Raw genomic sequence first — 12492 nt, 5'->3', positions numbered from 1 at the left:
GAGGCCACTTCCCTCAGGCAGGAGGCTACAGTCCATCCGGACCAGAACCTCCGCCATGGAAACGTAGTCCGCCATCAACAGAAGTAGGTCCAAAGTGGTCTGGAGGACCACTCCAGAAGAAGACCAAAGAGATTTCTGGATGCAGAGAAAGACAGAGTGAGAGCAGAGAACGCAGAGGAGAGAGTCAGACAGATATTTCTGTGAAGCTGTGTCATTTTATTTGCTGATAGAGACAAACTGGCCCCATGCCCATGTTTTTGTATTTTCATAATGATTGTTGGGGTACAGTTCTGGTAAAAGAACATGACTAATCTGATGTGTGGGATTGGCTCCCGTGGTCTCTGAAAGGGAAAACAAAAATGTGCAAATAAATAAACAGCAGGAGGTCGACACAATCAGATTGCAAATGTCAGTCTGTCTGAGGGAGAAGACGTCCTGATTATTGGCTTAAACTGCTGATAAATTAAAAAGGTGTTAAGATGGCAGTAAACAGATTAGTGCTGGAGGGTCAGCTCTGTGGAGCTCCCCAAACCCCCCACCATGAGCCGTGTGAGCCGCGATCAGATGACCGCTGCACTTATTTCCATGACAACTAAAGAGTCGTATGGATGCGTGCACATGCTCACCCCCCAGGACTTTAAGACACCTTTATAAATAGGTGGCACTTTTACGTGGACCTGACTCGTGACAGTGTGAAAAAGGCTGTTGCACAGGCTGAAGGTCAGATCCTGATGTGAAGAGCAGATTCTACTTTCATGAACGAACATCCCGGTGCAATCTGACAGGTCTGTGATCATAAACAATATTCTATATGTATACTTATATATTTTTGTCTGGGAGAGTTATCTCTAGCCTCAAAACATTGCAAACTATTAAATCAAATCTGTTCAATTCAATTTATTTTTGTAACGCTCAAAATCACAATAGCAGCTGCCTCGAAGGACGACACTGAAAACAGATTTAACTATGTTCACTGGAAATCAGCAAATGTCCCAGCATCCCGTGTCCTGAGAAAAATGTCCCAGCCTTCCCTCTCCTTAGACAAATATGTCCCAGCGTCCCGTGTCCTTAGACAAATATGTCCCAGCGTTCCCTCTCCTTAGACAAATATGTCCCAGCCTTCCCTCTCCTTAGACAAATATCCCAGCGTCCCGTGTCTTTAGACAAATATGTCCCAGCCTCCCCTCTCCTTAGACAAATATGTCCCAGCCTTCCCTCTCCTTAGACAAATGTCCCAGCGTCCCGTGTCTTTAGACAATGTCCCAGCGTCCCGTGTCATTAGCCAAATGTTCCAGCATCCCCTGTCCTTACACAAATGTTCCAGCGTCGCCTGTCCTTAGACCCTCCTTCTCGGCCAGGAAAAACTACCAAACATGAACAAAAAGTAGAAACCTGAAGGAGTTCCACAGTGAAGGAGAGATCCAAGCTCGGTCAGTTTACGAGGTCAGTGCGAACACGCTCCAGATGGATTTTCTTCAACTTTCCTCTTGTCTTCTTTGTGTAAGTGTCTTCTCATTGCTCTTACTCAGAGTTTTAAAGGTCTCCCTTCTCTATCTCCAGTCTCCAGCAGAGACGGGGATATACCTTTTACACAACGTAAAAGACTGTTACAGTTGTTCGGAGCCACTGACAAACTCTCGCCGGACAGAGCGAGACGGCGTGCGGCCACTCGCAGCACCCACGTCGCCCTTGTCCATGCGGTCTCGGTCGGAAAAGACACTTCACCGTCGTCGTTGTCGTTGTCCTGGAAGTTATCTTTTCATCGCCTTCTTCTATTGTCATGACGCACGGATTGGAGAGTCTAGAACACGCTCCGATCCGAACGTACTGAGAGCGTTCGAAATACCTCGGCACAATCGAACTTTCAATCGAACGCCAACAGAGAGCGCGTTCAAAGATGTTCTCAGCGACTGCACCTTCCGACATCGGGGCGAGACCTCGGAAATACCCGTGACACTGAAGAACGGAACGTCAGTATCAGTACCCCCGCCACCCCTCCGAGCCCCGCCCACCCTCCGAGCCCCGCCCCCCTTCCGAACCCGCAGTGTGAGCCTCTGCACAGAAAAGAACTGATCTTTGATATTGCACTTCTTTTTACTGCTGCTGCTTCGTCTTTTTGTCTCATGATGAGTTTCTTGCGTTCTTCCGTTCTGTTTGTCAGCGAAACAAGCTAGCGTCGCAGTCGTGGTCGCGCATTTTATGGTTTTCGCGATACACCGAGTTTGACCCCTTTAGTGTGGACGCGCGGGGGACGTTTGATGATCTCGAACGCGTCGACAACATCAAGTCCACAAACGTAAAGTTGGTATGCGTGTGGCGACAATAGCATTGAAAATAAAGACAACGAGACGGACAAAAGTTGAAAAATATCCACTCGTTTTAATGGGCGTCACCAGGAGCCAGCCCCCCCTCCTGAGAATGGGACCAGACTCAAAGCATGACATTAAATACCAATGTTTTTTGTTCTGTTCAAATCTGAAAATGGGTTTTGCATGAAAAAACAAACAAAAATCAAAAACATCAATAAAAAAAAAAGAGGCAAATCTAAAATGGCTGGAGTGATGTGGGGGATGTGCTTCTGCAGCGAGTGCGTCGTCGTAAGGCACAGGCTTAGTTCCCTTCTTGAGAAAAAGACAAAAAATGAAATACAGTTGATATTTTCATAATATAACATTTTGTTTTTTGATGCTTACAAAAGTCCCAGCGCAAAGAGCCATCAGGGGCTGTTGGATTGGTTGACAGTTTGAGATTCTCCCTTTTAGTGGAACAAAAAATCAACAATGAAACCCCAGAGAAACTCACAAACAAACACAAAAAACACTCAAAACTGAAGTCAATATAAATCTTTACAAATGTTCAAAACAAGCACAAGTTCTGTTTTATGACACGTAGATAAAGAACATTCAGCTGCGTTCAAACCAGTGCCTTTTAAATTCAAATCAATAAAAGTGGAGACCCAGAGCGTGTCAAAGGTCAAAGGTCAAATCAGGTCCGTCATCCGCTTGTCTCATGCAGAGAATGTTCCGCAGCAGGGCATTAAACTTAACTGTGGCCATGGAGACAAGCCAAGTTACAGGTCTGATCTGTGGAGCTCTCACAGTAATAATGCATTTTCTTCAAATAATTATTTTAGCAATGAAACAGATGAACAATAATCTCCATGGAGACAAACAGGGGGCGGACCCTCTAATAGAAATGTGACATAACCCATATATTTAAAAAAAATAAGTGAAACACCTATAGCTGCAGGACTAAACATGGACCGGCCTCCTGCTGGTGCCAGAGTCAGGACTAAACATGGACCGGCCTCCTGCTGGTGTCAGAGTCAGGACTAAACATGGACCGGCCTCCTGCTGATGCCAGAGTCAGGACTAAACATGGACCGGCCTCCTGCTGGTGCCAGAGTCAGGACTAAACATGGACCGGCCTCCTGCTGGTGCCAGAGTCAGGACTAAACATGGACCGGCCTCCTGCTGGTGCCAGTGTGAGGACACATGACTGAAAGGATTTTCTTTGCACTTTTCTCTTTTAGGTCTTTTGTGATTTGTGACAATTAAACATGGGAAAGAATCAGTCTAAAAGTGATGTGCCCGTCCCGGAGACGCCTGTCACGCTGGCAATGTCAAATAAATATGGGAAAGCGTGTCTGCCAGTGTGTGCCAGTGTGGGCCAGTGCAGTGGGCCAGTGTGGGCCAGTGTCATCCAATAGATTTGGTTTTCCATCTAGATCTCTCAGCACGGACAAAATGTATGATTAATGTCAGCAAAACTGTTAAATTGAATGAATAGATAGATAGATAGACGTTAACCCTGCGACGACCTGGCTCCTGTCCAAGGTGAACCCGCCTAAGGCCCACAGTCACTGGGACAGGCTCCAGTCACCCACAACCCCGAACGGGAAAAAGCGGTAGAAAATGAATGAATGAATGTTACTGCATTTTTCCTGTTGTGAAGCACTTTGAATGGCCTTGTGTGTGAATTGTGCTCTGCAAATAAGACAAACATCTAAAGTCAAGTTTTAGGCACTGGTCTGAAACACACTGAACAGACGGTTTGATGTGAGAGGGACGCGTTCCCCGAAGGCTCTAGCTCTGCTGAACTCCACTTTAGCTCAGGAGGAGGTGCTTCACACCACAGCCAGATCTGGATCAGAGAGAACGCTCACTCGGGTCAAAACAAGAGGCAAAAAGCAGAGAAACACAAACAATTAAAAAAAAACTTGAAAACTCGTGCTAGAGCGCCATATTTCCACTGATGCTAACTTATATGTCGAGCCTTAGCAACACAAAGCTAGCTAAGCACGTTTGCAACAGCGGTTTCCTGTTTATCGCCATGCGGCACTGTGATGGTGTGATATTTCCAGGTCATAATGCGTCTGACATTAGCATTAGCATTAGCATGACATAAAGAAAGGTTCAAACGCGGCGTCGAGGCTTTGAGAGAAGTCAAAGAAACAAGGAAGTGGATCGTACTCGCTCACATACCGACTCCAACCACAAGGGATCAGCAAAGGTTAGGCGAAAGCAGCAAAGGGTAAGTGCAGGACTATTTAAACAAAACTCTTAGGTGAACAAAAATGGCGGTTATGAAGTTTTATCCCGATGTACTGCCGTGTGTGGCGAGCGATCCAAAAGAAACGTCAAACAATTACAAAATAAAACATTCACAACGTACACACTGGGCTTTCCAGTGACCATCGACCGAGGAAACCGGAAATATGGTACTTTTTAAATTAATTTGTTGGTCTTTTCACCTAAATCTAAAAAAAAAATCGATGACAAACCCCACTTAATGACGATCAGATACATTTCAAAATAATCACAATTTGCATAATCCAAATGTTTTAACAACCACTCATCAATAAATAAATGCTTTTTGATTTCACACAAACACCCTCTTGTTATAAAATGACTTCAAAACTAAATCCAGGTTGAAGTGGGGGATGGGGCGTGTCGAGGGGCGGGACCAGCTCCAGTGATGCTCCAGAAAAAAAAAGGTCCTTTGGGAAGAAGAATTCCGCTCCAGGTTTTTGTGGTTGAACTGTGAACGTTTTGTCAAATCTGTAAAAGCGTTAAGTGTCCAACAGAAAGTACATTTAGAAACATACAAAGTCCTTTTGGAGACGGTGCTGTGGTTCACGGCAAACTCGACCCGACGGCGGCAGAGAGTTCGAAACTAAAGAAACACTTCAACGAGATTGAAATGTGAGGAATCAGAGCAGAGCAGAAATGTAACGTGTTTACAGGATTTGGAGCTGGTCAAGTATTGGCAAGAACGAAAGAAAGAGTGTCATTTTGGCCACTTTTTACACATGAAATGCCTAATTTTCAACGGCAAACATGTTATCTACAAGAATAAAACAGACAATGTTTCAAATTGACTTTCCTGCACTTTCCTTGCCTTAATATTTCACTTATGTAATAAACTGGGTCTGTATTTGAAGCAATGCACTTATGAAATATGTAAATAAATAGGAAAGTAGTGTTTAAATTTATGGCTTTTCCAGGATGAGGTGGACAAATGGAAAGAGTATTTACACCCAAACCAGAAGATCCCAGGTTGTTGTTGTTGTTGTTGTTTTATGGCGTTTGGCATCCAAGTGTTGCATTACCGCCAGACTTTATTCCTCAGACTTTTCGTAGTCCTCAGACTGTCATAGTCCGTAAAAGTACTCCTTCCATTGCTTTGGTGTTACAAAGCCCATGAGGTCATGATATGTCTTTGTGACCGGCTTTATTCCAGGGAGACTCTTCTTCATCTTCCTCTCCTTCTTTGACGTTCGGTGCTTTGGAAGTACAAAGCCCATGAGATCATGGGACATCTTTGTTGTTTTACAAAGCCCATGAGGTCATGGGACGTCTTTGTCGTTTTATCCTTTAGAAGTCCTTCTTCCATCACTTTGGTGTTTCGGCTTTAGTCCAGGGAGACTCTTCTTCACCTTCCTCGCCCTCTTTGACGTTCGGTGCTTTGGAAGTACAAAGCCCATGAGATCATGGGACATCTTTGTTGTTTTACAAAGCCCATGAGGTCATGGGACGTCTTTGTCGTTTTATCCTTTAGAAGTCCTTCTTCCATCACTTTGGCGTTTCTAAGCCCATGAAGCCCAAGCGCGTTAGAACATCCTCTTGCTCCTCATCCTCGGCTCAGTCTCCAACACCCCCCACCTCTATAAACGTTTACCCAGCCCTGTGCTACATAAGTAAGCAACCACAGCCTGACACAAACCCTGTGACTGGATCGCCAGAACGTTCCGCAGATTGAACTCCCGCCCATTATTCCGAAACCACAAGGCCAACCCCCCCTTTCCCTATCATAAGCCTCACAGCAAATCAGCACATGCTCGACAGTCTCTGGCACCCGACAGTGACCACACAGACCGGTCGGGTGTTTGCCTATCCTACTCAGTGACCAATTGAGTCCAGTATGGCCAATCCTCATGCGGGCGAAGGCCCTTTCCTCCCACGCGTTCCTGCCCATAGACCCGCAAGGACCCACACTACCCTGTACGTGATAGAGATGCCGTCCAGTAACAGTGGCTCCAAAATTCCTGCCAAAGGCCGACCACATGACTCTTGATAACGGGCTTGATTTCAGACTTGCCCAACTCAACCGCCACATCAATTGATGGCCGCCGAAGGGAACGTTTAGCCAGTGCATCAGCCATTTCGTTAAGATAAGATAATCCTTTATTGTCCACACATGGGGAAATTTCATTGATACAACGCAGTAGACACAGAGGAAAAGGACAGATCACAGAATATAAGAAGTTTAAAAAAACACTCTCAATAGAAGAACTCTTATAAACAAAAACTCCTATAGACAAAACCTCCCATTTCCCAACAAGGGATGGAGGGGAAAAATGAGGATGTCCGCCGGGATAACGTGACGATCTCCGGGTAAGACGATGGTTTTCCGCAGTTTCATGAGTTCCTCCTTTGTATAAACGCACCGGCGCCGATCCATACGGCGGCTGTGGCCGAGGAGCGCGGTGGGGCCGGTGGGGCTAGCTCAGAGCTAGCGCACATCACGACGACACAACGAAAAACACTCAATAATCCAGCCGAACAAAGTCAAAACAAGTTGAATTAAGCGATTCCAGCGCGTGTCCCGATCGTACAACTAAAGTAGAAAAAATATTTACAAAATACAAAAGATAAAGCACATAAGTGTGAAAAAAGTGTGAAAAAAGAGCGGAGCGTTGCACCGGGCTGCCAGCTGGACCGGCGCCTTTGTGACGTGTTACCATCCACCCCCACATGCGCAGGGACCCAAATGAAGGAAACCCTCACATCCTTCCTGGACAGGGAGAGCATCAGACAGAAGATGCCATTCAACACATCCTGTCTGCAATCCGATTTCCCAGATTTAATGCTTTGCAATGCAGAAAGGCTGTCAGAGGCCACCACGGGGAGGAGCCTTTTGTACAAATTTTCAGAGGGGAGGAGCCTGTTTTCAGAGGGAGGAGCCTGTTGTGCATGTTTTGTTGTTGTTGTTGTTTTATGGCGGTTGGCATCCAATTGTTGCATTACCGCCAGACTTTATTCCTCAGACTTTTCGTAGTCCTCAGACTGTTGTAGTCCGTAAAAGTACTCCTTCCATTGCTTTGGTGTTACAAAGCCCATGAGGTCATGATATGTCTTTGTGACTAGAATAGTTGTTGTTGTTGATTCCATTGCTTTGGAAGTACAAAGCCCATGAGGTCATGGGACGTCTTTGTGTGCATGTTTTGTTGTTGTTGTTGTTGTTGTTTTATGGCGGTTGGCATCCGAGTGTTGCATTACCGCCAGACTTTATTCCTCAGACGTTTCGTAGTTGTTGTTGTTGTTGTTTTATGGCGGTTGGCATCCAAGTGTTGCAATACCGCCAGACTGTATTCCTCAGACTTTGTCGTAGTCCTCAGACTCTGTCGTAGTCCGTAAAAGTACTCCTTCCATTGCTTTGGTGTTACAAAGCCCATGAGGTCATGATATGTCTTTGTGACCGGCTTTATTCCAGGGAGACTCTTCTTCATCTTCCTCTCCTTCTTTGACGTTCGGTGCTTCCACCGTACAGCTTTATTCTTCAGGCTTCATTCTATAGGCTTTAATATGTCCACTGATGTCGCTGCTTGGTAGCCGTGTTTGTTGTTGTTGTTGTTGTTTTATGGCGGTTGGCATCCAAGTGTTGCATTACCGCCAGCCTTTATTCCTCAGACTTTGTCGTAGTCCTCAGACTCTGTCGTAGTCCGTTGTTGTTGTTGTTGTTGTTGTTGTTGTTTTATGGCGGTTGGCATCCAAGTGTTGCATTACCGCCAGACTTTATTCCTCAGACTTTGTCGTAGTTGTTGTTGTTGTTGTTGCTCTACGGCAGCTGGCATCCAAGTGCTGCACCACCGCCAGACTCCACTCCTCAGACCTTGTCGTAGTTGTTGTTGTTGTTGTTGTTGTTGTTTTATGGCGGTTGGCATCCAAGTGTTGCATTACCGCCAGACTTTATTCCTCAGACTTTGTCGTAGTCCTCAGACTCTGTCGTAGTCCGTAAAAGTACTCCTTCCATTGCTTTGGTGTTACAAAGCCCATGAGGTCATGATATGTCTTTGTGACTAAAATAGTTGTTGTTGTTTCAGAGACCAACCGGCTTTATTCCAGGGAGACTCCTCTTCATCTTCCTCTCCTTCTCTGACGCTCGGTGCCTCCACCACACAGCTCCATTCCTCAGGCCTCACTCTATAGGCTTCAATATGTCCACTGATGTCGCCGCTTGGCAGCCGCGCGTCCACGAGACTGGGCGAGGACAGGAGACCACCCCCACCCCCATCTCGTCACTCTGATCACTCTGACTCCCCACAAGCAGACCCCCATCACTCCGACTCCCATTTAGCGCCTTTAGCCTGTTTTCTATATCTGCCCAATCAAGCTCCTTTGTTCCAAGGAATCTCCCTGCAGCTTTAGCAATGATCCTGATCCTTTCAGTTCTGCTTTGAGTCTGAGCAGCACAGTTTACAACATCCACCATAAAGAGTACAAAATCCTCCCTATCCACAACCAGGGTATTCTCATTAATTCTGGAACCTGCACACTTGGGACCTCCACTCTTGAAACCTTCACACTTCTTGGGAGCCACGCTGGCCTCTCTCATTTCGCCCTGGCTGGGAGCAGCGCTGGCTCCTCTCTCTGTATTTACTCTAAACTCGTTACTTGAAACTTTCTTGACTGCATCTGCATAGGATATACCTTGAGAGACCTTTATTTTCTGCACCTCAGCAGCTCTTTTGCTAAACCTGCATCCCCCGTAGGCAGAGCTATGTTCTTCCCCACAGTTACAGCACTTCAGTTTTGCACCCACGTCACACTTCCCATACTCATGATCTCCTGCACATTTACCACACCTTTGCCTCCCTCTACAGACCGCTGCAATATGCCCAAAGCGCTGGCACTTAAAGCAACGCAGGGGCGGCGGAACATATGGCCTGACGCTATAGCACATGTACCCAATGAACACCTTACTAGGCAGGCACCTCCCTTCAAGTGTTACCATTACCGACAAGCTGTCACATCGTACCCCAAACCGGGTCACCTTCAAACGCCTAGCGTCCACCACCGTAACTCCCGTCAAATTCTCCTTAACTTCATCCACAGACGTCGCCGTAGGGACACCTACGATAACTCCTCTGACCGTGTTTCTTTCAGCATCAGACACAAGAATGTCCTTTCCACCCAGACGTTTAGTTCCAATCGCCTTCCGTTGCTGAGCCGCGTCCTTGCACACGACCAGCAGCGAGCCATCTCTAAGGACACTCGCACTCTTGATCACTCCCACAGCTACAGTTAGGCTCTTTGACAATGCCACTGAATTCCACTCCTTAAAGGATGCACTATCCTGTGCAAGCTTTATGATCACCTTACAGTCTCTGCTCTCACCCCGGACATCAATAGCTTCAGCCTCATCCTGCTGCTCATTCCCAGAACCCTCGGACGAGCTAAGGGACTTTTTACGTTTCCGGGCACGTGCTTGTTGTTGTTGTTGTTGTTGTTGTTTTATGGCGGTTGGCATCCGAGTGTTGCATTACCGCCAGACTTTATTCCTCAGACGTTTCGTAGTCCTCAGACTCTGTCGTAGTCCGTAAAAGTACTCCTCCCATTGCTTTGGCGTTACAAAGCCCATGAGGTCATGATGTGTTTTTGTGACTAGAATAGTTGTTGTGTCAGAGACCAACCGGCTTTATTCCAGGGAGACTCTTCTTCACCTTCCTCGCCCTCTTTGACGGTCGGTGCTTTGGGAAGTACAAAGCCCATGAGCTCCACACTTGGAACCCATTCATATGACATATATACTTGTACCACTGTGTTTATGTGTCATTGTTTTCAAAGCCCATGGGATCAAAGCGGAAAGAATGAACTCGGCTCCACTCCAGGGAGACTCCTCCCCACCCTCCTCGCCCTCCTTGACGTTCGGCGCCCCGGAAGCACAAAGCCCATGAGATCATGGGACGTCTTTGTTGTTTTACAAAGCCCATGAGGTCATGGGACGTCTTTGTCGTTTTATCCCTTAGAAGTCCTTCTTCCATCACTTTGGCGTTTCTAGGCCCATGAAGTCCAAGCGCGTTAGAACATCCTCTTGCTCCTCATCCTCGGCTCAGTCTCCAACACCCCCCACCTCTATAAACGTTTACCCAGCCCTGTGCTACATAAGTAAGCAACCACAGCCTGACACAAACCCTGTGACTGGATCGCCAGAACGTTCCGCAGATTGAACTCCCGCCCATTATTCCGAAACCACAAGGCCAACCCGGCCCTTTCCCTATCATAAGCCTCACAGCAAATCAGCACATGCTCGACAGTCTCTGGCACCCGACAGTGACCACACAGACCGGTCGGATGTTTGCCTATCCTACTTAGTGACCAATTGAGTCCAGTATGGCCAATCCTCATGCGGGCGAAGGCCCTTTCCTCCCACGCGTTCCTGCCCATAGACCCGCAAGGACCCACACTACCCTGTATGTGATAGAGATGCCGTCCAGTAACACAGTGGCTCCAAAATTCCTGCCAAAGGCCGACCACATGACTCTTGATAACAGGCTTGATTTCAGATTTGCTTAACTCAACCGCCACATCAATTGATGGCCGCCGAAGGGAACGTTTAGCCAGTGCATCAGCCATTTCGTTACCATCCACCCCCACATGCGCAGGGACCCAAATGAAGGAAACCCTCACATCCTTCCTGGACAGGGAGAGCATCAGACAGAAGATGCCATTCAACACATCCTGTCTGCAATCCGATTTCCCAGATTTAATGCTTTGCAATGCAGAAAGGCTGTCAGAGGCCACCACAATGCCGCAACACTGCAAAGCAGATTCCGCCCATTCCAACGCCAACCGTATCGCTATAAGTTCCGACGTGAAAACAGAAAGGCGATCTGTCAACCTCTTCTTGACCGCTAGCCCCAGGTCAGGCACAAAATAAGCGGCGCCAGTACGCCCACTCTCAGGATCCCTAGACCCGTCGGTATAAATAAACACATCACCTGAGTGCTTATCGATGAGCGCTTGAACGGCAAACTGCGGTGCCCTCCCAGCGACTCCTCTAAGCTTGCCATGCAAGCTAACATCAACAGGAGCCGGGACAAACTTCCACGGAGCTATAGCAGACAAAGCCACCGACGGGCTCACACGCAGATCACCAACCCCCGCAAGCCGCGCCTTCGCATTTCCTACCTGGCTGAAAATCATACCGCCAGCCTCACTCTGCCCCCCATCAACCCTGAGAAAGTCCCTCACCGGGTGAGAGCTCGTATGACCTTGCACATTCACCCAGTAAGCCAACAGAAGTTCTAGCCTCCGGAGCCGTAACGGCAATTCCCCCAACTCAACCTGCAGCGCCGAGACAGGGGAGGTCCTAAAAGCCCTACAGCAGATGCGCAAGGCCTGGGCTTGCTCCACATCAAGCTTCTTTAAGTTAGTCTCAGCCGCAGACATGTAGGCTATACAGCCATAGGGGAGGAGCCTTTTGTACATGCTTTCAGAGAGGAGGAGCCTGTTTTTAGAGGGGAGGAGTCTGTTTTCTGAGGGGAGGAGCCTGGTGTGTTTAAATAAAACACGGTGAAATTGTTGTAATCCTATAAATGATCTAACTCTGAACAAACTCTTTTCAAAATATTTGCAACAGGTTTGAATATTGTTGTTATTGTCGATTTGTATTTATTTATCTGAAATTCAGCAGATGATTTTGCTTCTGTCATTGTCGTGTGCACCCGTGAAAGAGGGCGTGGCACTCAAAATGAACACTCTTTAAGCTCCTCAGACGTACATCATTAGCACAGCCTCATTAGAGTTATTTCGAGCTAACGTTACTTGCTCGCTACGTTAGCCTTCTTTATACGGCATTAAAAAAAAAAAGTATGAACAATGCAGCTTTCGGGGCTGGAGTTTGCCGTAAACGCACCCCGTTTTCTCCGCCCTCACCACTTCGACTCCGCCCGCCGGTCTCAAAGGCGTCCCGAGTACAAAACCCGTG

General features: G+C 47.2%; 1 protein-coding gene across 1 annotated transcript; it reads right to left on the bottom strand.

Moving 5' to 3' along the window:
• Positions 1–2379: 2379 nt before the first annotated feature.
• On the bottom strand, positions 2380–12385 carry LOC140360660 (uncharacterized). The gene is made up of 2 exons (XM_072445983.1): positions 11966–12385; positions 2380–9989 (listed from the first exon to the last, which is right to left on the bottom strand). Exons 1-2 carry the CDS (start codon positions 11991–11993, stop codon positions 8701–8703), a joined length of 1317 nt encoding a protein of 438 aa, XP_072302084.1. The 5' UTR covers positions 11994–12385; the 3' UTR covers positions 2380–8700.
• Between the last annotated feature and the right edge of the window lie 107 nt (positions 12386–12492).

Source organism: Eucyclogobius newberryi, unplaced genomic scaffold (genome assembly GCF_026437365.1).
Source record: "Eucyclogobius newberryi isolate DKJ021-1_F unplaced genomic scaffold, fEucNew1.0.hap1 SCAF_15, whole genome shotgun sequence".
Taxonomy (NCBI): Eukaryota; Metazoa; Chordata; class Actinopteri; order Gobiiformes; family Gobiidae; genus Eucyclogobius; species Eucyclogobius newberryi.
The sequence above is the reverse complement of the archived record's forward strand: the minus strand, read 5'-3'. Positions and strand labels throughout refer to the sequence as shown.

Excerpts from the sequence above, each read along its gene's own strand:
- LOC140360660 (XM_072445983.1), bottom strand. The coding sequence starts at position 11,993 with ATGTACAAAAGGCTCCTCCCCTATGGCT. Across the intron at positions 9,990-11,965 it reads AAGGCTCCTCCCCTATGGCT|CACGTGCCCGGAAACGTAAA; the intron begins GTATAGCCTACA and ends AACAACAACAAG.